Genomic DNA, 21027 nt, shown 5'->3' on the forward strand with positions numbered 1-21027 from the left:
TTTAATTTTAATTATGGTCTACACAATATTTTGCGATTGCAATCGAATCTGTTCTGCTGACTGATTATAGTTGTGGTGGCTTTCAAGGCCTTTTCCGATTATTCGAGGTCTGGCCTTTAAATGTCCAAACGTATTTTCTACCAGCGCCTTCCAGCGCTGTTCCACAGAAGGGGCTGGAGCTTGGAGATTTCTCTTGGAGTAATGCCGATGCTTCGATCCGTTTTCCAAGGCTTGACTTTTGGTGTATCATCGATAGTTATGGTAGCCCTTAGCTGCTGATGGTTTTATTTTGATCTGACATCTATGGAGATCATCAGCATCTGTAGATTTCTTACCAATTACGCATAGGTAACTAGAAACCCAATTGCCTCAAATTCCTTTACGCACTAATTAATTTTGTCGGAAGTTAGGTAATTGGCCGACATGCACTCCTCCGAAAACTCGTGGACGAGTGCTCTGCAAAATTCTTGCAGGATATTACACACTGTTTGAAGCCACACCGAAAAGCCTGCCAACGGTTCGGGACTCAGAGAACGAGCCCAAAGTCTATAGCACAACGGTGTTGCGCTTTTCCAATGGAACTACAGCTCGGCAGCTCGTGTCCTTCTTCCGCAGCAGTTCCAGCCGATTCACTAAAATATCAAAGCAGGGCCTCTCCATTCGAAAACTCTCTTTGGAGAACGCCTCGTTGTTTTTAAAAACATAAAATATGTCCTTGTACTTTAAACTTTGGTTGAATTAAGTAGAAGCAATCACAAACGACCACAGCTTTAATGGCTTTTGTTCTTTTTAGGGCAGATACCCAGGCCGATACCCAGTCAAGCATCTCATCCTCGTCTAAGTTATAGTCATCATAATCATCATTATTTATTTATAGAAACATTATAAGTTGGTAAAAGAAATTATTTTGTTGTTGAACCACAGCCCAAACTATTGCTAGGTCCTTCAGGAACATGCCAGACTGAAGGTAAAACGAGGTGGAACGTTGTGAGTTGCTGCGTACACCGCAACTCTACATTTATACCCGATACTTAGTCAGTATGGCTCTCCTCCGGCAGACGCCGCTAATATTGAACGACACGACAAAGAGTGCGTGCGAGACAGACAGAAAATCAGTCTGATCGTGACGTCGGGCGTTGCGTAGCCAATGCAAATTGATTTGTTGCTTTTGGCTACAAAAATGATCCGCGCGGGTGCCGTTGTCGACGCAGACTCTGACCTGGAGAGCGTGCTATCCATTAGCAAGACCGAAGAGGAAACCCTTCTCCGCTCGCCAGAACCAGGTACCAGCTCCCTGCGTAGGGAAGGGCCGTAGCGTTCCAGGGAGGGGATGAAGGCAAAAGCCCAGTATAAGGCGGCCCTCAAGTTACTGAGCCGGCTCCGGGGCAAGGCGGATATCTCCCAAGAGGAGAAGTCCAAGCTAGCCTGGGCTGAGCAACGGGTACAGGAGGGCCGCGAACACTACGCGCAGTTGCCCCAGATGAAGGCAACAAACGGTGGATTCGCCAACAAGGTGGAGGAGATGTTGGCCACCAAGAGGCAACGCTCGATCGAGAGTGCTGCCAAAGACACTCCGGCGACCAAGCGGCAACGCGAGCCCAAGGTGGCCACCCCCCAGCCGAAGACAAGGATGCCGAGACAGAAGGCCATGAGCGAGGTGTCCAAGAGACATCTCATTGTGGCCTTGATCGACCGCAGCGACGAGAACGGGAAGATGACGGCGGCGCAGTGGAAGTTAGTCCACGCGCAGCTCGTCGAGGCACTGTTCTCGCGAATGGAGGAGGACCCTAGCGCTCCCATGCCCACGTTCGATGGAGCGGGATGGCTGAACGGGGTAAAAATCCTCAAGTGTAATGACCAGATAATGACTCCAGATCAGCAAGGAGGCGGAGGACATTTTGTATCCCAAGCTCGGGAAGATGCCGAAAAAGCGCCACCCCGAGGACAAAGATGCGCACACCCTCCAGACAGGCGAGGTCGAGAAGGACCTAGGTCTGGAGACCATAGTGGAGGCCGCCCAGGGTCTTGCGCTGGACGACTCGGAGGAGGAGGAGGACGGTGACCTGAAAATCATAGTCAACCCGTCGTGCGAGGTTGAGTTAGCCACCTATGACGCTAAGGGTGCTGCAACTCAATCTTCATTAAAGTAAGGTATAGGTAAGGTCGGCGGAGCTCCTCATTGCCATGGAGCAAGGACCCGCCGACATAGCTTTAGTCCAGGAGCCGTGGATTGCGTCAGGCAACTCTGTGGTCGGACTAAAGTACTCTAACAGACCTAACACTTGCAACGGGAAACAGTACTACGGTATCTAGCTGGAGGGTCCTTGAAAGACCCTCCTTCTCAGATCACAAGTACATTCAGTTTAAGTGCGACTTCAAACATTCTTCGAAGGTAATAGTCTATAGAAACCCCCGGAATACAAACTGGGAAATGTTTAAAAAGACAGTTACTTCGAAGCTCGCGAGTCCGGGCTCAGTGAAATCCGCGGAGGATATAGAGAAGTCCCTAAAGACCCTATCCAACGAGTTACTGAACGCCTACCATGCATCGTGCAAACCCTCGAGAACGAAGAGGAGGTCCAAGCCACTCTGGTGGAACCGAGATCTATCTCTCCAAAGGAACAACCTCAAGGAATTCTTCAAGATCGCCAAACAAGCGAACGAAGAGATTGTCAATGAGGAATATAAAATCCTACTTAGGAGCTACAAGAAGGAAATACGTAAGGCACAAAGGAACTCGTGGAGAAACTTCTGCTCCAACATTGAGAAAGTGCCCGAAACCGCTAGGCTCCGGAAGCAGCCACGTGATTTCCAAGGATTACAGACCGATAAGCCTTACCCCTTTTTACTAAAAACAGTAGAAAAGCTGTTGGACTTACACATCAGGAATGAGGTAGGGGGACTGATGTCAACAAACCAATACGCCTACACCAAGGGGAAATCAGTGCAGACGGCACTACACTCGCTAGTAGCCACCATCGAGAGCGCCCTTCACAACAAAAAGTATGCTTTGGGAGCATTTGTGGACATCTCAGGAGCATTCAACAACGTGGCCACAACCGCAATAACAAGTCGCCTAGAAGCGAATAACATACACCCTGCAATCAATGTCTGGATCAAAAACCTCCTAAGTTGTAGACGGGTGCAATCGGAGTGGGGCACTGCTTCCATGGTAAAGGGGGCACACAGAGGCACACCTCAAGGTGGAGTCCTGTCGCCACTACTGTCGAATTTGGTGGTCGACGACCTCATTAAGAGATTTGAAAGGAAGGCCCCAAAAATAACAGCTTATGCAGACGACATAAGCATACTTATTACGGGTGTATGTCCATCGACCCTCAGCTCCATAATGGAACGTACACTCAGGGAGATACGTGAGTGGGCGGAAGAGGTAGGATTCAGTATCAATGCGGACAAGACGGTCCTCATCCTCTTTACCAAGAGGTACAAGGTACCGATATGGACCCCCCCGAAAATTGAACAAACTAGGCTGACTCCAAAATCACAGATGAAATACCTAGGCACAGTACTGGACAGCAAGCTGGCATGGAGGCCCAATGCAGTGGAAAGGGTGAAGAAGGCTACCATTGCGCTTTATGCATCCAAGAAGATGCTCAGCAGTACATGGGGCCTGTCACCTGCTCTAATGCACTGGATCTACATCTCGGTGGTTCAATCAACTCTGCTGTATGGAGCCTTAGTGTGGTGGCAGGCTACTGAAAAGAAGACATACCATAAGCTTATGGAACAGACTCAGCGACAGGCTCTGCTCTGTATTACAGGGGCGCTGAGGTCAACCCCAACAAAAGCACTCGAAACTGTACTCGGAATCGACCCACTGGACATTCACGCTCGCCTGATTGCGGGAAAGGCAGCACAACGCCTTATAGCATCAGGAAATCTATCGATACAAGGATACGGGCACAGTTCAATTGGCAGGGACATGACCATATCAACTGATTACATGACCCCCCAAACTTGCCTTGACGTCAAAACAACCACATCTTTGGGACCTGAAGACTGGAAAATTGGAAGGGACCAAACTGAGCACCTCAATATATACACAGACGGCTCCAAGATGGACGGAGGAGTAGGAGCGGGCCTATACTGCACAGACCCTGAGATAAGGCTGTCGTATAAGCTACCGGACCAATGCAGCATATTCCAGGCAGAAGTTTTTGCCATCGGGAAAGCAGCGGAGGTCGCTCTCCTCACAGAACGAGCACACGATGCGGTCAACCTATTCGTCGACAGCCAAGCGGCGATAAGATCCATGCAGACGTCCGCGGTCAGTTCCAGAAGTGTCTTGGCGAGCAGGGAGGCATTAGACATCCTAAGCACGACAAAGACAGTGCGGATCTATTGGGTTCCCAGCCACCAGGGCATCGAAGGAAACGAGACGGCGGACGTACTAGCTAAGGAAGGCGTCGGGCTGGCGAATACGAGAACCGAGAACGTGCCTGTCTCCCTTGGAACGCTGCAAAGCGATCTAGAAAAGCAGGCCGGATCACAACCCGAAAGTAGGTGGAGGAGTACCACTGCCTGCAGGACATCGAAAATCATGTGCAATAGTGTTGTGTTGCTCATGAGTGAGTGAACAAAAAAGAGTTGTTCACTTAAGTGAGCAACTGAACATGTTCTTTCCAAGTTGTTCTTTTTTGTTCACTTGTTCTTTGTTGTTCACTTGTTCTTTGTTGTTCACTTGTTCTTTTTTGCTCACTTGTTCTTTGTTGTTCACTTGTTCATTTTTACTCACTTGTTCTCTACTCACTTTTTGCGCAATTTTGCTCCTCAAAGGGCATTTTGCGATCTGGTAGCTTTGCTCATATTTGCGTTTACTTCACACTTTTTGTATTACCGGCAAAGCTGTTTACTCTTTTGAAAAATTCACTATGTCGCTAATTCGAAAGTATAGTGAAATTTGGAACCATCTGTGCATGAATAGTGAACAACTGTGAGAGCAAGTCAGCAACTGAGCAAGTGAGCAACTGAGCAAGTGAACAAGTGAGTCACTGAGCAATCTAAGAGAGAAAGTGAGCAATATGAGTGAGTTGACTCACTTACTAAAAAAGAACAAGTGAACATGTTCACCAAAATGAGCAATGTTTACCCAACACTAATGTGCAAGGACCGCAACGAGAAACTTAGCCACTACCTACTTCACCTACCACGAAAGGACTGTAGATTGCTAGTGGGAATACTTACAGGTCACTGTCTGGCTGCTGCACATGCAGCTAAGCTAGGCATCACCAACAGAGACAGTTGTAGGAAATGTGATGAACCTGGGGCTATCGAAACCCTAGAACATCTCATCTGCTACTGTCCGGCTCTCTCAAGGGCAAGGAGGAGATACCTGGGCGCCCCAGTGCTGGCATCACTGGAAGATGCCTCCAAAAGGACGCCACAGAAACTGCTGGCCTATGCTAAAAACACCTCGATTCTCGGGGACTTTAAAACCACATAAACACTCCCGCGACGGTTCATACACCCCCCCCCTATCCGGATAACTAAGGGCCAGATTGGCATATGCGTGGCCCCGCTGAGGGCCGTCCGGGTTAAACTAACCTAACCTATCACAGAACTCTGGATCTAAAACATCGTTGCTCTAGCTCTTATAGTCTTTGAGAACTAGGCGCTGAAGGGGACGGACAGACGGTCGGACGGACAGACAGACAGGTCTCAATCCCCTCGGCTATTGATGCTGATCAAGAATATATATACTTCATGGGGTCGGAAACGATTCCTTCTGGACGTTACACACATCCATTTTCACCACAAATCTAATATACCCGAATACTCATTTTGAGTATTGGGTATAATAACTGGAAAATTTTCGGAGCGGCAAAACCTTACGGACCATCCCAGAAATGAATGGTGGATGATCGCCTTTGGGAATAGTCTATTACGGACATAGTGTATGGTCGCCAGTGTGTATTGCCTATCAAAGCTGTATGTCACCAGACTTTGCTAAGTGACTAACTGCAAAAACAGGGATAGCTGGTCTGTTGGTTATTTTGAACGGTCAATGAAGCATGCTACGTTGATTAGCGTTGACTCTTTTTCTTTCCTGCGTCTCTTACCTAGATGTTTTTTTTTCGTCCTTTCAATGATTCTCTTTCGGTAGTGTGAACTATGATTTGGAATTTTCGAACTGTTTGGAACTTTTACCGCTAGTCCGGATATTTCCGCCTAATTCCGCACAAAAAACTTTCCCCACTACTACGCTTGTTCCTCCATCTTGACCTTCCTATGACTCATTGAGTTCTGTCCTGATAGTCGCAGCTTATCTTCTGATCTTTGGCCGTTCCTGAGCCTCAACCTCTGGTAGACTACCGACGTTGCCTGCAACCGCGTCCATCTTCAGCTTATCATTCTGTGCGTCGTTCCTCTATGATGTACTTACACGAGGATGGTCTCTCGCCTCAGTCATCGCTTTCAAGGGTGATCATCCTTAATGACATCTCCTAGACCCGGGTTAAGGTTCTCTTTGTAATTTCTATGTTTGCCCTCTCTTCTGTATAGTCTAGACTTCTCCTTATGGTTCAGACGGCACTTGTGGTGCTGTCCCCGGCTTTGTTTTAGTTTCACGCACTTCACAGACTACCTTTGAGAGGCTTTGGTCATTACTTTTCTCCTCCGAACTATACTTGGCCGATGGTGTGATCTTATACTCCGTATGTCAGCATGAGCTGGATCCAGTCTCGTTTTTTCGGTCCTGTCATCAGAGCGTTCGCTCCTCTTATCAGCGACTGTCCGCTGCTTGCGCATTCTTTCATTTGTCGGCTCGTCGTGCCAAAAATAAGCATTCCCGGGCAGACAGTGGGGTTTCGCAAAAAAGCAAAAGAGACGATGCGCTTCTAGTGCTGCCTCGTAATAAGTAGCTCACACACTCCCGTCCGTACACACTACCTAGCAAATCCCAACAATACCTACTACACACCGGGCCGAACTAAGTGTGTTATTATTAGAGATTCACGTTGCCCGGCAAGGCATCCCAGTTGAGCTCCCAGTTAACGACTGGGCTAGTCACCTAGTCAGCACCTCCCAAAACTGACACCATGGAGTGGCAGTTAAGCAACATTGCAGCTGCCCGACTTTCTGATAAAGTGCCGGGGGATGATTTGCCATTTACGGTAATGGTGGCTCCTCAAGCGAAAAGGCCACTTTCCAAAGAGACCCCTAGGGAGTGGAGGATACCCAGAAGTCAGTGGAACTGGGTGGAAGCGGCATTGGCCTACCGCTGCTTCGAGATCCTCGGTAAAGAGCGTGGGCCATTGAGCCACCAAAGACATGGGCTGGTTGCAGGGCAATATTAAAATCATTGCCTTCGAAGACGACCGCTCCGTGAAGCTTTATAAAGCAGCGGTAGCGCAAATCGATGAGGTCAACTCTGGGGCGAAGTTCGGTGCAGTAGACTGGAGCGGACGAAGCGGCCGGGGCGCGACCAGTCGACAACCCAGTTAAGCAGGACGTTGGCTCGGAGATCGAAGCGCCTAATAACGAGCTGGAGCCAGCATCTTCTGGCCAAATAATCCGCTTGGATGTGAGTAATGTGTGAGTAATTTAAGTAATGGATACAACATGGCGGTGAGCCTAGAGCTGCACATGAAGTCGGATGTTATCCTGGCTCACGAGAAAAAAGGCCTACTAATAAGCTGCAATGCCAAAGCTCACTACAACCAATGGGAAAGCTCGGACACAAATGTAAGCGGTGAGTTATTCTTAAGCTTCATCCTAAAATCCAAGTTATTAATTTGTGCTCGGGGCAACGACGCTACGTTTATTAAAAAAAAAAACCGACAGGATGTCATTGACCCCACCTTAGTCTCTCACAAACTTATTGACATAGTCAAGAGTTGGACAGTCCTAGAGGACCACTCCTTCCATGACTCCATGTATATCGAGACGATGTTATCCCTCGCAAGACCAAAACCTACTGACTATATTGGAAAGCCAACTGGGAAAAATTTTTTGGACTGGAAGCTTGCCCCCCAAACAAACCTATGTGGAAAAGAAACCCCCCTGGCGGAAAACCCGGAAAGTAAACAGGTCCTATTGTCAAAAATGTTGCTTTGAAATCGAGGGAACGTCAGAGGAGGCACGTCTTCTCAAGATCATCTCGAAAACTAGCCCCTCAGAGTGTACCATGGGGGTTGATGGAACAACCATCAAGGCACATATCTCTGTAGTGAAGGGTCGGTAACTTTGATAACTTTGATCACATCCTTATTTATTTAACTAACAAAGGGGAACATAAGCTGACTGAAATGTATCTTGAGGAAGATACTGGCAGTGGGGACAATACCATAAGCTTAGCTTAAGGCAAAAATAGTCTTCATCCCCAAAGCAGAACGAGGGGAAACGTTGTGAGTTGCTGCGGAGACCGCAACTTTACAGTTATACCCGATACTTAGTCAGTATGGACGTCCTCCGGCAGACGCCGCTAATATTAAACTACACGGCACAGAATGCGTGCGAGAGAGATAGAAAATCAGTCTGAGCGTGTCGTCAGACGCTGCGTAGCTACTGCAAATTGATCCAGATTCGGCAATCTTATATATATGGTCATTTTCTATGATTGTGCGTTTTAAGTTTTCTCGTATTTTTTTTTTATTAATATTGTGTATGCCACAGATTTTCGTCCTTTGTGCTGGTGTAAGGGGGTAGGGTGAAATTTTGAAATATGCGTTTTATAGTGAGATCTAACAGGAATGTGGATATTGTGGATGGAGATTTGTGGATGCCCCAGATTTTCGGGTTTGCCAGGTGCGAAAGGGGGTGTGGCGAAATTTTGAAACTAACTCGTCAACTCGGACTGTGGATACCGAAATAGGTTGCTCTAGCTTTTATAGTCTCTGAGATCCTTGAACTCACATTTTGCAATAGGCAAAGCCGACCATGAAACATGTATGTTAGAGAGAGACAAAGCGAGAGGGAATGAAATGGTATTCTTAATTTTGGCTATAATTATATGATCTGGTTCAGATTTTGCACTCTAGTAGTCATCCTCTACGATTCTGCGTTTTCTGTTTGGTCGTATCTTTGATACGATGTGGATGCCACAAATTTTCGCGTTTTTGAGTCTCGCGTATAAAAAGGTCCATACCTAACTCCAATAGACTTTAGACCAATAAGTCCATCGTCCTTCCTTCTCAAAGCTCTTGAGGGAGTCGTCGGGCTACTACTGAGGACAACTATAAATTTTCAGATGCTGTCATGCGCACCACTTGCTTACCGGTAGAGAAATTTCGGCATCTCAAAGAATACTCATTAATATTTTTTCTCGATATCGGGGGGTCTTTAATAACGTCGTACCGGGTGCAACTACGGAATTCCAGACGGTCCTGGAGGACCGTAACTTCGTGACGCTCATAGACCAATTGCTCATATTCAGGACGGTGACATCGATGGGTTCGTCCACACAGTCAAGGGTTGTCAGCAAAGGCACCCCACAAGGTGGTTTCCTATCTCTTCTCTGTGGAACTTAGCAACAAGATATTATGCGACCTGGAAGGGAGGCTGCATAGTTGTTGCATACGCCGACCACATTGCAATTATTCTATCGGAAAAATACCTTCAAACACTCTGCGACCGCAAAGCTCGCGCGACTGTCAGAATTGACAGAATCCCGCGGAATGTGAGTAAATCCCTCAAAACTCGTGCTATTCACAAATAAATACAAGGTTCCACCTCTTTACCGCACAATAAATGGAAGCAGGCTCCCCTCGTTAAGAGTGCCAGCTACTTACGTTAGGACTGGTTATTACCTTAATTGTAGCCTGAACATCAAAGACAGAGTGAAGAATGCTATGACACCCCTTAAAACATGCAAAAAAGCCTAAAATGGGGAATGAACCCAAGAATATTCCAATGGATATATCTAGCAATAGTTAGATAAATGCTACTCTACGGAGTTACTGAGTGGTAGCTTACAATATCAAAACCGACGATCACCAAACAACGGGCATCGCAGCACACAGTCATTACAAAAATGGACTACGGTGTTCTAAGGGAGTACACAGTGACAGCCTCCAATACAATCATCCCTCACAGAGACGGGGGCAAAGATGGGGCTATAATCTTTACAGATGGATTGAAGCTGGACAACAGGGTCAGAGGAGGAATCTACTCCGAACAGCTAAACAAAGGGCACATCTTCAGGCTCCCCGATCACTGTAGCGTCTCATGAGCGAAGATCATTTTAATCAGAGAAGCTCCGAACTTCCTTTAAGCTGTTACCGTTATGGCAACTCGGATAAACATTCATAGCGACAGCCAAGATGCGATAAAATCAGAAAATACGATTTCCTCGAACTCGGCAAATCTCTTCACGAGATAGCTCAGCAATTTGTTATCAGCCTCATATGGGTCTCGGGTCAGGGGGATATTGAAGGGCAACTGTATAGCAGACTAGCTGCTTCTGCCCCCTTCACCAAGAAAAGGAGGATATTCGAATGCCAATTATGTCCATTGGCCTCATATGGCTCATAAAAAACCAATACAAGCGCTAAATAGACAATACGTGGCAATTAGTGCCACGATGTGTCATAACTCGGAAAACTTGGCCGACCATAGACAGGACCACTCTGAGCTATGCAGACCAGGCAGACGTTTTTTAACAGTATATTGAAAAACAGGATGGGAGTCCCATATAATGACAATTGCCGTATCTATAGAGACAAAGGAGAGGAGGACACGGTGGAAGAGCTTTCAGCAGAAGAAGTCAACAATACTTGGGCTCGCCCTTCTTAGCCGACATTTCAGAAATGCCTACATTATGCCCTGGAAGATTGTAAACTTTTAAGAACATCTGGATAGGAAAGGGTATACCCCAAGCGGTGCCACAACTGGCCGAATCTGACCGAAATGTAACGAGCCTAGCAGCCATCTATACCTAACCTATCCTAACCGTGACCACCGTCATTAGGCTTTTTAATTTTCTTTTGGATAACATATTTTTCCACGCTAAATATTAAATAGATCTGTATGACGCGTACCAAAGCTAGTACCATTTTGGCACCTTAAATTGTGCCTGGGGGAAAAGGTAAAATGTACATAAGTAAGTAATGGATATTAATATACATATAATTAGAGAATTTCTTAGACCCCTGTGGGTATGCATACGCTGCTAGAAGAATGTGACGAAGTTTCTTTGGTACTCCTACATCTTTCGTCCTTTTTGTTTGGTTTATATGCAAAATTCGGTTGCTTGCCATCAAAATACAGATCTGCTGTTTTCATAATGCTAGAACACAACCTAATGCCAGCGTTACCACTCCATTTGCGTTACTGCTTAATTTCGATAGCGATAGTAAACTCGCGGAAAAAACTCACGATAGCAAACTTAAACCAGAACAATAATCAAATAAACTACCTATGCCGGAGAAAAGAATTGGTGTAATATCAGTTTGTTTCGTTTTTTAGTTTTTTTTTCCGCTGTAGATACCAAAACAACTGCGGGGCGTTGTTCTGAAAAGTCAGAAGCATACTGGTAGCACTTTCAAGAATACCATTATTGCTTGCTGACAGATATGTGATTTATCAATTAAACAGGTACGGGAGCACCCTAATGATCTAAATATGGCGGCTCCGACAAAAAGACATTAAATAATCGAAGTATGTATTTCACATCTCTATTGAAGTGATAAATTTAAATAGTAGACTTTAGATTTATAGAAACATAGTCAAGATGGAGGATACTTTGCAGGATGAAGCATGGAAAGATTCATTTGATAAGTTATTGGAACCCCGGCCGTAAGAATTGTGTTTTTTTAGTTATCTTGCAGAACAATCATTCTTTTAATTTCATACAGGCAACTGCGACTGCTCAACATAATTAAAACGAATGTTAGAGCATCATTTAACCTTGATTCCAGTGTAGAAAACAGCAACCACAGTATTTTAGAAAACGACAAGAAGGCCGGGTCTGAGCAACATATTTTAGATGGCTGTGATGTCTTAAAAAAGTTTGGAACGAGCTGTAACTCCATTTCAACGCCGTTTGGAAAACGTTTAGGGACTGATTTATTTCACTGCGGTATATCACCTATCACGGGAATGAAACTTGACGGCTTTGGTGGTAATACTGAAAAAACGTGGATTCTGAACCGTAATACTGACCGTGTGGAGGACTTTGTAGAACTGCACATAAAAAAACGAGTATGCTTCGAAGTAGAATCCAAGAATACGATCGATACGATTAGGAACTCGAAAAAGAAGTCTGACGAACTTGGAATTCGGTCTTCCCTTGTTTTACAGCCAGGAAAGTGGCGAAAATCTCTTAATTCTTGGCGTCGAACGCAAGTAGTTGAACCTACTCTAAACAGAAGCGACAACTCCCGATTACTCACTGCCCGCGCATCTAGACAAGTCAGCCCTTCTAAAGGACGAAAATCGGTATTTTTAAATGACTGCAATAATATAATTACTGATTATGAGAGCCAAGTTCTGAAACATTGCGATCAGCGTAAGCCGCTTCGATTTGAAGTTGTCTATGCACCATCAAAAATGATGAATACCAAGAAAATAGGTGAAGGTGCTTATGGCGAAGTGTTTAAGTATACTATGAAACGGAAAAAAAGAGATACGCGTAACTGTGACGTTGTCCTAAAGGTAATACCTATTGAAGGTTCTACTGAAGTTAACGGAGAATTGCAAAAGACCTTTGAGCAAATTTTGCCAGAAATTTTAATTTCTAAGAAAATGTGCAGCCTAAGATTAGGAAAAAATAATACTACTCATGGATATGCAAATATATACAAGGTAATACAAGTTTAGGATAATATTTGGATAACTAAATCTGTTTTTAGGTATCTTTAGTTAAAGGAAAGTACCCGGAACATTTGATAAAACTTTGGGAAAGTTACGACGAGGAAAAGGAGTCTGAAAATGATCATCCAAGAATTTTTGCAGATGACCAACTATTTATAGTTTTAGAATTGAAGTTTTCTGGAGAAGACATGTCCAGTTTTAAATTTGTAAATGCTGAACAGTCGTATTATGTATTGCAACAGGTAAGATTATAGAAATACTTCGATTATTACTAGTGGTTAATATTAACTATTTTAAGATAATGTTGGCCCTGGCAGTTGGAGAAGAAGAGTGCCAATTTGAGCATCGTGATCTTCATTGGGGCAACATATTAATTGAACCAACTATTAAGAAGGAAATTTCTTATAAATTTCATACCAAGGATCTGAAAGTATATTCGAAGGGGGTGAAAGTTACAATCATTGACTACACTCTATCAAGAATAACTATAGACGAATTTTGCAATTTTAACGATCTGTCTTCCGATGAGGAACTGTTTGCGGCGTCAGGAGACTATCAATATGATATTTACCGACTGATGCGGGATGAGCTAAAGTGAGTAATGGACTAAGAAAACTAGTCTACAATCATATCTGATTATATTTTTTAGAAACAATTGGGCTTCATTTGCCCCTAAAACAAACGTGCTTTGGCTTTCCTACGTAACTGCAAAACTAATTGATGGCGTTTACTATAAGAGCGCCAATACGAAACTCCACAAACTATACATTCAGAAGCTAAGGACGTTTCAAAGCACAATACTCTCGTTTGAAAGTGCCACCCATTGTGCTAAACAAGTATTTGATTTAAATTAGACCATATGCATTCACTTATTTTATATTTATATATTTGTAATAAAAGGTTTCATGTTTAATTCGTCACAGTTGTAAATAGTTCTTAATTGTAGTGTCACCATTTAAGGATATGTACATACATATGTATGTAATTTTGTTTTTGATTGAACTAAATGGGTATGAGAGTAAAGCTTCTTTAAGTTCGGATAAGAACCAACATCTCTTAGAGCTTTGAAGTTTATCAATGGTATTTTATTTAGCTTTAAGTTTGTTTAATACTAAAGGATATTTCACTTTCAGTTCTGGGGAAAAATGCACACTAGTGCAAGTGAAACATATTTGTCATGTATAAACCGTTGTTCTTGCTTGTAAATAAAATATATATAAATAAATAAATTGCACTCAATAAAAAAATATAATAAATAATTATTCCGTTCTATAAAAATCTAATAAAAATTACACCCCTGCTTTATGTCAAAGCCGCATGTTTTGATAACAAGAAATTTCGCCCAAATACAGAATCACACATAAAAGGGTCACACAACTTTGGTACATAGCAAAAATCGATAAAATATAAATAATAACTTTAACTATTTACTCGGTAATAAAATGTGATTGGGACTGTCGTGCTATGTTTTGTATAATGCATTATTATATTGATCAAAAATTAAAAAAAAGTTCTTCATTCTGTTAGGCAAAGGAAATTACGCACAAAAGGTGAGAATAAACGAATGTGAGATAGTGGGATAGTTGAAGTCATCTGGTACAAAGGAAAAAGCGCCAGAATGCAATTCACAGGACGGTACAAGGTGGTGGTGAAACCACCACCGATTATGTATGTGTGTATGCATACCTACTCATACTGGTGTATAGCTATGGGTCTTTCAAACTAAAACTGAAATTGGGAGTACATTATAAATTTTATATTTATGTTTGTGAGTATTTGTATTTGTGTTTGGAATTACCGTCTGGTTCATAAATGCGATTCACTAGTAATTCGTATGTATGTATGTACATGTGTACAAGTACATCCACATGCAGAAGTGTCCTGCGTTACGGAATATTGCGTTTATTAATTTAGTACATACCTACATAAGTACACAACAAGTTCAACACCCAGTTAAACCTGTTGAAATTATTGGCAAACCCAAGACCTGGAAACTTTTAATTAGTAATTGGATATTTTGATCTTGGGTGTGGCTGGAGCAGAACAAGGCTTTAAGTAGGTCAAAAGTGTAAGTTGTAAAAGACCAAAACGCAAATGTACATACATATGTACATATATGTGTAGATTGAAATTTTTTTGTAGCTGCAGTTTTGGTTTGATTTATAAAGAAAAATCGTTGCATTTGGGGATCTCTTCAGCTACCATATTTCACATCATATGTATGTATGTATATTAGTTCGGCCAGATTAAACCGTGCTACAGTTGATTTGTAATTTCAACTTGACCAATTTTAGATTGTAAGCCTGGTCTTATGACTATTTGTAGAATTTTACATTCAAATAGATTCGTTTCGTAGCGCTGTGCTATTTTTCAAGTTTTCAGGCTGCAACCAGGGTTTTTTTTTTGGTTTATCTGATCTATATGGTTCGGATAAAAGTTTTCGAAGAAGTTTTCCTTGGTTGCGGATCTACGACATAGAGTTGGCTGTGTTCTAGTATTGGGTCAACATTGCTCATTTTGGGGAACATGTTCACTTGTTCTTTTTTAGTAAGTGAGTTAGTGAGTCAACTCACTCATATTGCTCACTTGCTCACCTAGATTGCTCAGTTGCTCACTTGCTCACTGTTCACGCACAGATCACTAAGCACCAGAGATTTTGAAACAAATAAAATACGTTACATTTTAATTTTAATCAAACATTTAAAACTAAAAAAAAAATTGCAATGATTCCAAATTTTACTATACTTTCGAAGTATCGAATATACTTCGAATTAGCGACAATCTGAATTTTCAAAAGAATAAACAGTTTTGCCGGTAATGCAAAAAGTGTGAAGTAAAAGCAAATATGAGCAACAACTGCCAGAACGCAAAATGCCCTTTGAGGAGCAAAATTGCGCAAAAAGTGAGTAGAGAACAAGTGAGCAAAAATGAACAAGTGAACAACAAAGAACAAGTGAGCAAAGAAGAACAAGTGAACAAAAAAGAACTCTTTTTTGTTCACTCACTCATGAGCAACACAACACTACTGTGTTCAAAGAAATTTGTTGCATATTTGCCAAGAAAATACACTTTCCCCATCACACATAAGGTAGAGCCCCTGAGCCATAAGAGACGAGATCCCAAGTGTGTTTGTCGCATTTTGATCCCTTTTTAGTGGTAGAAAGTGGTATAAAGCTCTATGGTGGAGCACGTATTGCTTATTGTTTTTAGGATGAGCGCCATAATAGACAATTCAAGAAAATTAGAAAACAAGATATAAAAGATATTATTGAAATGTCTTAAGAGCTATTGACGGCTGCCGCTCCGAACAGTCTTATCTGAAGTAAGCTCTTCGGCATCGTTCATCTCGAAAGGCGTTTAGTATTTTGGGCTTCAGTTAATTTTTATGATTTTCATAGCGATACAAGAATCCATCCCTACTCTGTGAAAGCTTTGGAAATCCTCAATGGCATGTCTTTTTAGTGACGTATTTAGTACTTATGCGTGAGTAATGAGTAAAAAAGTAAAAAACTCGTTCAAGCAGTCGGTAATACTTGTTCGAACTGGAAGCAACTAGTGAACCAGAAATGTCTTCCAGAAATTCCGCTACTTTTTCTTGTAGTGCTCTTAAATAATCGAGCCTTCAAAAATCCGCTACGATGTGGAAGACTTCAGATCAGTTTGAAGCTATGAAATACGACGTTGCACAGGGGCTTATAACTTTTGAACTAAGCTAGAAATCAACTTAATATATTTATGAATATGAAACTTAATATATTTATATATTCTCAGACCTTAAAAAATTGTTTTGGAAGAAAAGCCAAAGTGGACTGGGCGTTAAAACAGGCGTAATTAACGGTAAAACTAAAATGTTTTCCTAATATAATATTTTCCTAAAAACCATAAAATTTTTTTACTAAACGGAGGCTTTATTGTACTGGGGATTTTACGTGCCTACTTAATCTCCATTTGTTACACTGCCCTCCGCCTAATATTGCACGTCCCGAACGTAGTAGAATTGGCCATATGAATGACCTCCACCAGTGTCTTTAGATCGCTGATCTTTTGAGCATCTTCTAGTGCCATTTTCTGCTTGTGCTGGAGATCCGTGTTGGTGATTTCTAGGCGGTCTTTCAGCTCCCTGATGGTCTCCTTGGTGCCGCAGCTCAACTGATATCTGTCCACCTGGATCTTGGCTAGTTCCTTCTTCAGATTCTTGACTGACTCGTTCAGCGCCCCTTGCCGTGGCTCTGATTCCGCTTTCAGCTTGGCCAGAGCTTCTTGACTGGAGTGCAGCTGATGGCACAGATCCCGCATCTCGCGGTCCTTCTGCAGCATCTTTTGGCCCCAGGCATCGGTCTTAATGGTCAGACCCTCCAGACTGCTGGCCATTTGTTCGCTGAATTTAGTCATCTTGATGTGAAGGATGCTCGACGGAGTTCTTTCTGCCTGCAGCTTGGATTGGAGCTGCTCTTAGATTTTCTGGAGACGTTCCTCCAACTGGGAGGCCTCTGCTCGAGTTTCCGCATAGTTCTTGTTGATCTTCTCCAGTGCCGCATTTGTGGTTTCCAGCATCCTGTTCTTCGACTCTATATCCGCCTGGCTGGAGACGAGAGCTGCCTCAGTTTTTCTTGTTTGAACGGACTGCTTTTCCAGCTTCAGCCTTAGCCTTCGCTTAGCTGAAGATCCTTTTGTATCTGGGACTGTGGCTCGGCAGCCCTCTAGTTCGGACAGACTTTGCTCTTGCTTAAGCCTGAAACCTGATCCGCCAATTGTCTAACTTCAGAAAACTAATGCTGCACTTGCTGCAGCTGCTGTTCTTGCTTCTCAATGGCCTCCTTCGTTTGATTGAGCTCATCGTGGCGCTGCTATAGCTGACCACTTGGCTCCACATTTCCTTTAACAATACCTCTCTTTATTATAGAATGAGATGCACCTGTGTTCAAAGTTAGTAACAGCTCGGTTCTATCCATGACGTCATTCGAGTTTCGCTGCAACTAGGAAACGAGAATTGTGGGACAGTTCGTAGTGTGAGTCAGCCCTTGCCCTCTGTACCGGCTTGTTTTAGTTTAAGAAATCTGTCTGGGGGTCTCTGGTTTCAACTTTTGTATATGCCTTTGTTCCTGCGATGATTTCCGCTCCATGGGCCAGGATCTCGTTCTTTTTGTATATAGCGACATATGACCCGCTTGGTTGCAAATGAAGCATCTTCCGTTAAATACCTCTTGACACCTCTTGTCGCTATAGTCGCTATATGTTTCACGCGAACTCTTGAAGCGACTCGCGGTAATATTGTTTCCTGCCCTTCAGCTCCAAGGGAACTTCCCGCCTGTGGTCACCTCCATATCTACGCTCCAGGGCACGCTTAACAGCCTCGTAATTTAATCTATCTGCGTCGGGAATCGATTATAGCAGATCAGCAGCAAGACCCTTCAAAGGAAGCGCCAAAGAGGCCGCGCGGTCAGCTTCCATCAAATTATTCTTCGATGCTGACATCTCGAATCGCGTCATGAAAACGCAAAATGTTGTTGTGCCCCCAAAAATAGGTGTACTGAATTTCGGTTGTTGTCCTGTCATGTTGTTGACAGGAACACCCAACTCCAATCGACGGAATCGGTCCTCGAGCCGATCTTCGAGACGATGTTCCACTTGTCGAATTTTCTCATCAAGACGTGTGATCTCTTGCTTGATCTCTTCATCCAAACGCTGAATTGCTTCTGAGTTTTTATAGATTTTCTTGTCGACGTTGAGGCCTGCTCTCTCCATTGCAGCTTCCAACCGCAGCTGCAGTTCGGCTTTCAAGCCGCTCGTCGGTAAGCCCCGCTCAGACAATTCCTTTTCAACTGTTCAACTTTTACCTCTCCGTATTTAACCATTCTGAAAATATTTTAATTTGCACAACACAATCTATTTGTCGAAACGTGAAACCGACACAAGAACGAACGCTATTACACTTTGCTCCCAATTGAAAAAAATTACATCTAAGAGTAAAATACAAATATTTGAAACATTACCCGATTTGTAGGACGAATATGCATTCGGTTGGAATACATTCTGCTATGGCTATTAAGCGCCAGCGTAAAAGAAGAGATGAACAGAAAAGAGCTCGAGAACGGAGGTATAGCACTCAAAGCTCCGAGAGTGGCGAAACATTCCATTCACCCAGTGGGTCTGTGAGACGCAAATATCATCACCATCATGCGGCCAAGCCTGGACCAGGAATGCTTGACAGCCAGGTTGATTTTTAGAAAGTAATGTTTTAATAACACAAGTATAATGCATTTCTTTATAAAATAGGTTGTCACCAGTATTGGAATGCTTCATATTGGTATTGTGTTCATTGTTTTTGGAGTTTTTCTTATCGGGGCAGGAATTATTCCAGATGAAACAATGTCCTGGAATGTGTTTAGTAAGTTATATACTCACTCATACATACATATATTTACAAAATATTCAGATACGAGTATATGTTGAGCTTTACGGATTGTTTCAGGCTCCAGCTCTGCGTGGTGGAATGAGGTGACTTGCACAGGATTATTTTCCCTTGGACTTGGACTATTTTTGTTAGTTTTGAATTGCCTCATAAGTAGAAAGGAAGAGGAGGATCTCGAAGACTACGTACAACGGCAGCTTACTCGATCACGTTCTGGTAAGACATAGTTTTTTTTATATTACTATTTTAAGATATACATATGCATATGTGTTTCAGGGCACCGCCTTGAAAGAGATGTTGAAACTGGTGTGCTAACCACGCGCCATGCTCGCAAAGCTGTAGCCTTACAAAAAAGCGGCCGCAATAACTCGCCCACAGATGTCGCAGTCGTAAACTGCGCATCTTCGGATAACTTATCTAACGGACCGATAGTTGGACGTAATTGTTAGCGTATATCGCTTTTATCCCTTATTCAATTTATTTATTGAACTTATGTTTTAGGTATGAATAACTCTGGTGATATACTTCTCGAAAAAATTGTAGAGGAAGATACTCCCTATTTAAATGACAGAAGTGCAGGAATATCGCCGATTGAAATAGAAAATGATACGAAACAGCTGTTAAGAAGGGAGTCTATTACTGATGCAATCAATATAACACGAATATAGAACACTTACTTACTTAATTTTTCCTTATTTACACAGCTTAAAGATACATACCTATGGCGTATAATCAACTGCAACAATTTTTTAAAGACATTTTAGCTAACTATTGTTATGGCCATTATACCCACGTGTATGTCTATATTCAATCATACATCCGTCAAAACATTTAAATGTTTGAAAATACTATATTATGACTTTAAGATTCTATTAACTATTTTAATTTTAAAACAAAATTATTTATCGGGTTTGCTGAATGCGTTGTACAATGAAGTATTACTGCAGATTAGGAATCATGCGAAGATTAGCGCACAGAACGGAAAAATACTATGGGATTATAACACTGCTTTTGGGAAGTTAGCCGAGTTTGCCGATAAATATGGAAAGCAAATCTGTGATGAATACATGCGACTTCCAAATGCAGTGTAACAAAAATTGCATCAGAACGGGAAAGCTGGACCTATACTGATTAATTAAAGTACCCCCTCTGACTGAAAACGTATATTTTGGGGTTCTACTCTATTCTTTAAAAACGAAATATAAATCATTTCTATTATTTATGTAACCCATTTTTCAAAAACGAAAATCCTTGGAAAACTTTTCAAATAAAACAGTGTACCGTTTTACCCAAGTTCTATAAATCAGCTCCTCCAAAATGTTTATAAGTCTATACGAGATCGATTATAACATTTATCTGCTGACTAGTGTAATACCAAATAATTGCACAATAATTTATATTATATATGTATGTATGTATGTACAAATATGAAACACAAAAAAGAATAGGGGTCGATTTCTTAATGTCAATATAAGCTTTGTCTGACCTGTAAACTGGGATGAAACCAATGATAGCATTCATTTTTGTACTTCTAGACTAAGAATTGCTGTTATTTTAAAACTCATGCAAATGATTGCATTCCAATACCAAAGGACCTTATCAAAATATATAAATTTAGTTACTATGTAAGCTTAAAATGCCTAAATAATGCAAATAATTTATTTTGAATGAACAGTAACTGGTGCTTTCCGTTTATTGAATTCTGGAACCCAAATTAATAGTTGTGAAATGATTATTACTTATATATAGCAAATAAATGCTGTAACTTTTTATTTTTTCTTTATATATGTATGGTTTAGATTTTTGCATAAAATCTATTTGTTATTTTTTCCTATACAAAGACC

The 21027-nt window shown here is 42.3% G+C and overlaps 2 protein-coding genes across 3 annotated transcripts; both read left to right on the forward strand.

Moving 5' to 3' along the window:
* The first annotated feature begins 11677 nt into the window (after positions 1 to 11677).
* LOC6597915 (putative serine/threonine-protein kinase haspin homolog) lies at positions 11678 to 13693 on the forward strand. 2 transcript variants are annotated; one of them, XM_002023042.2, is made up of 5 exons: positions 11678 to 11754; positions 11814 to 12762; positions 12810 to 13013; positions 13070 to 13365; positions 13421 to 13693. In XM_002023042.2, the coding sequence occupies exons 1-5, from the start codon at positions 11690 to 11692 to the stop codon at positions 13623 to 13625; spliced, it is 1719 nt and encodes a 572-aa protein (XP_002023078.2). In that variant the 5' UTR covers positions 11678 to 11689; the 3' UTR covers positions 13626 to 13693. The 2 variants fall into 2 exon arrangements, with proteins under 2 accessions (XP_002023078.2, XP_026843318.1); XM_026987517.1 differs by lacking the exons at positions 13070 to 13365; positions 13421 to 13693 and having other exon boundaries at positions 12820 to 12881.
* A 397-nt stretch (positions 13694 to 14090) lies between these two features.
* On the forward strand, positions 14091 to 20049 carry LOC113565474. Its single transcript, XM_026987598.1, has 6 exons — positions 14091 to 14321; positions 18776 to 18986; positions 19048 to 19159; positions 19244 to 19399; positions 19460 to 19627; positions 19685 to 20049. Exons 2-6 carry the CDS (start codon positions 18783 to 18785, stop codon positions 19849 to 19851), a joined length of 807 nt encoding a protein of 268 aa, XP_026843399.1. The 5' UTR covers positions 14091 to 14321; positions 18776 to 18782; the 3' UTR covers positions 19852 to 20049.
* Positions 20050 to 21027: the final 978 nt, after the last annotated feature.

Source organism: Drosophila persimilis, unplaced genomic scaffold (genome assembly GCF_003286085.1).
Source record: "Drosophila persimilis strain 14011-0111.01,24,50 unplaced genomic scaffold, DperRS2 tig00000124-arrow-pilon, whole genome shotgun sequence".
NCBI classification, from domain to species: Eukaryota; Metazoa; Arthropoda; class Insecta; order Diptera; family Drosophilidae; genus Drosophila; species Drosophila persimilis.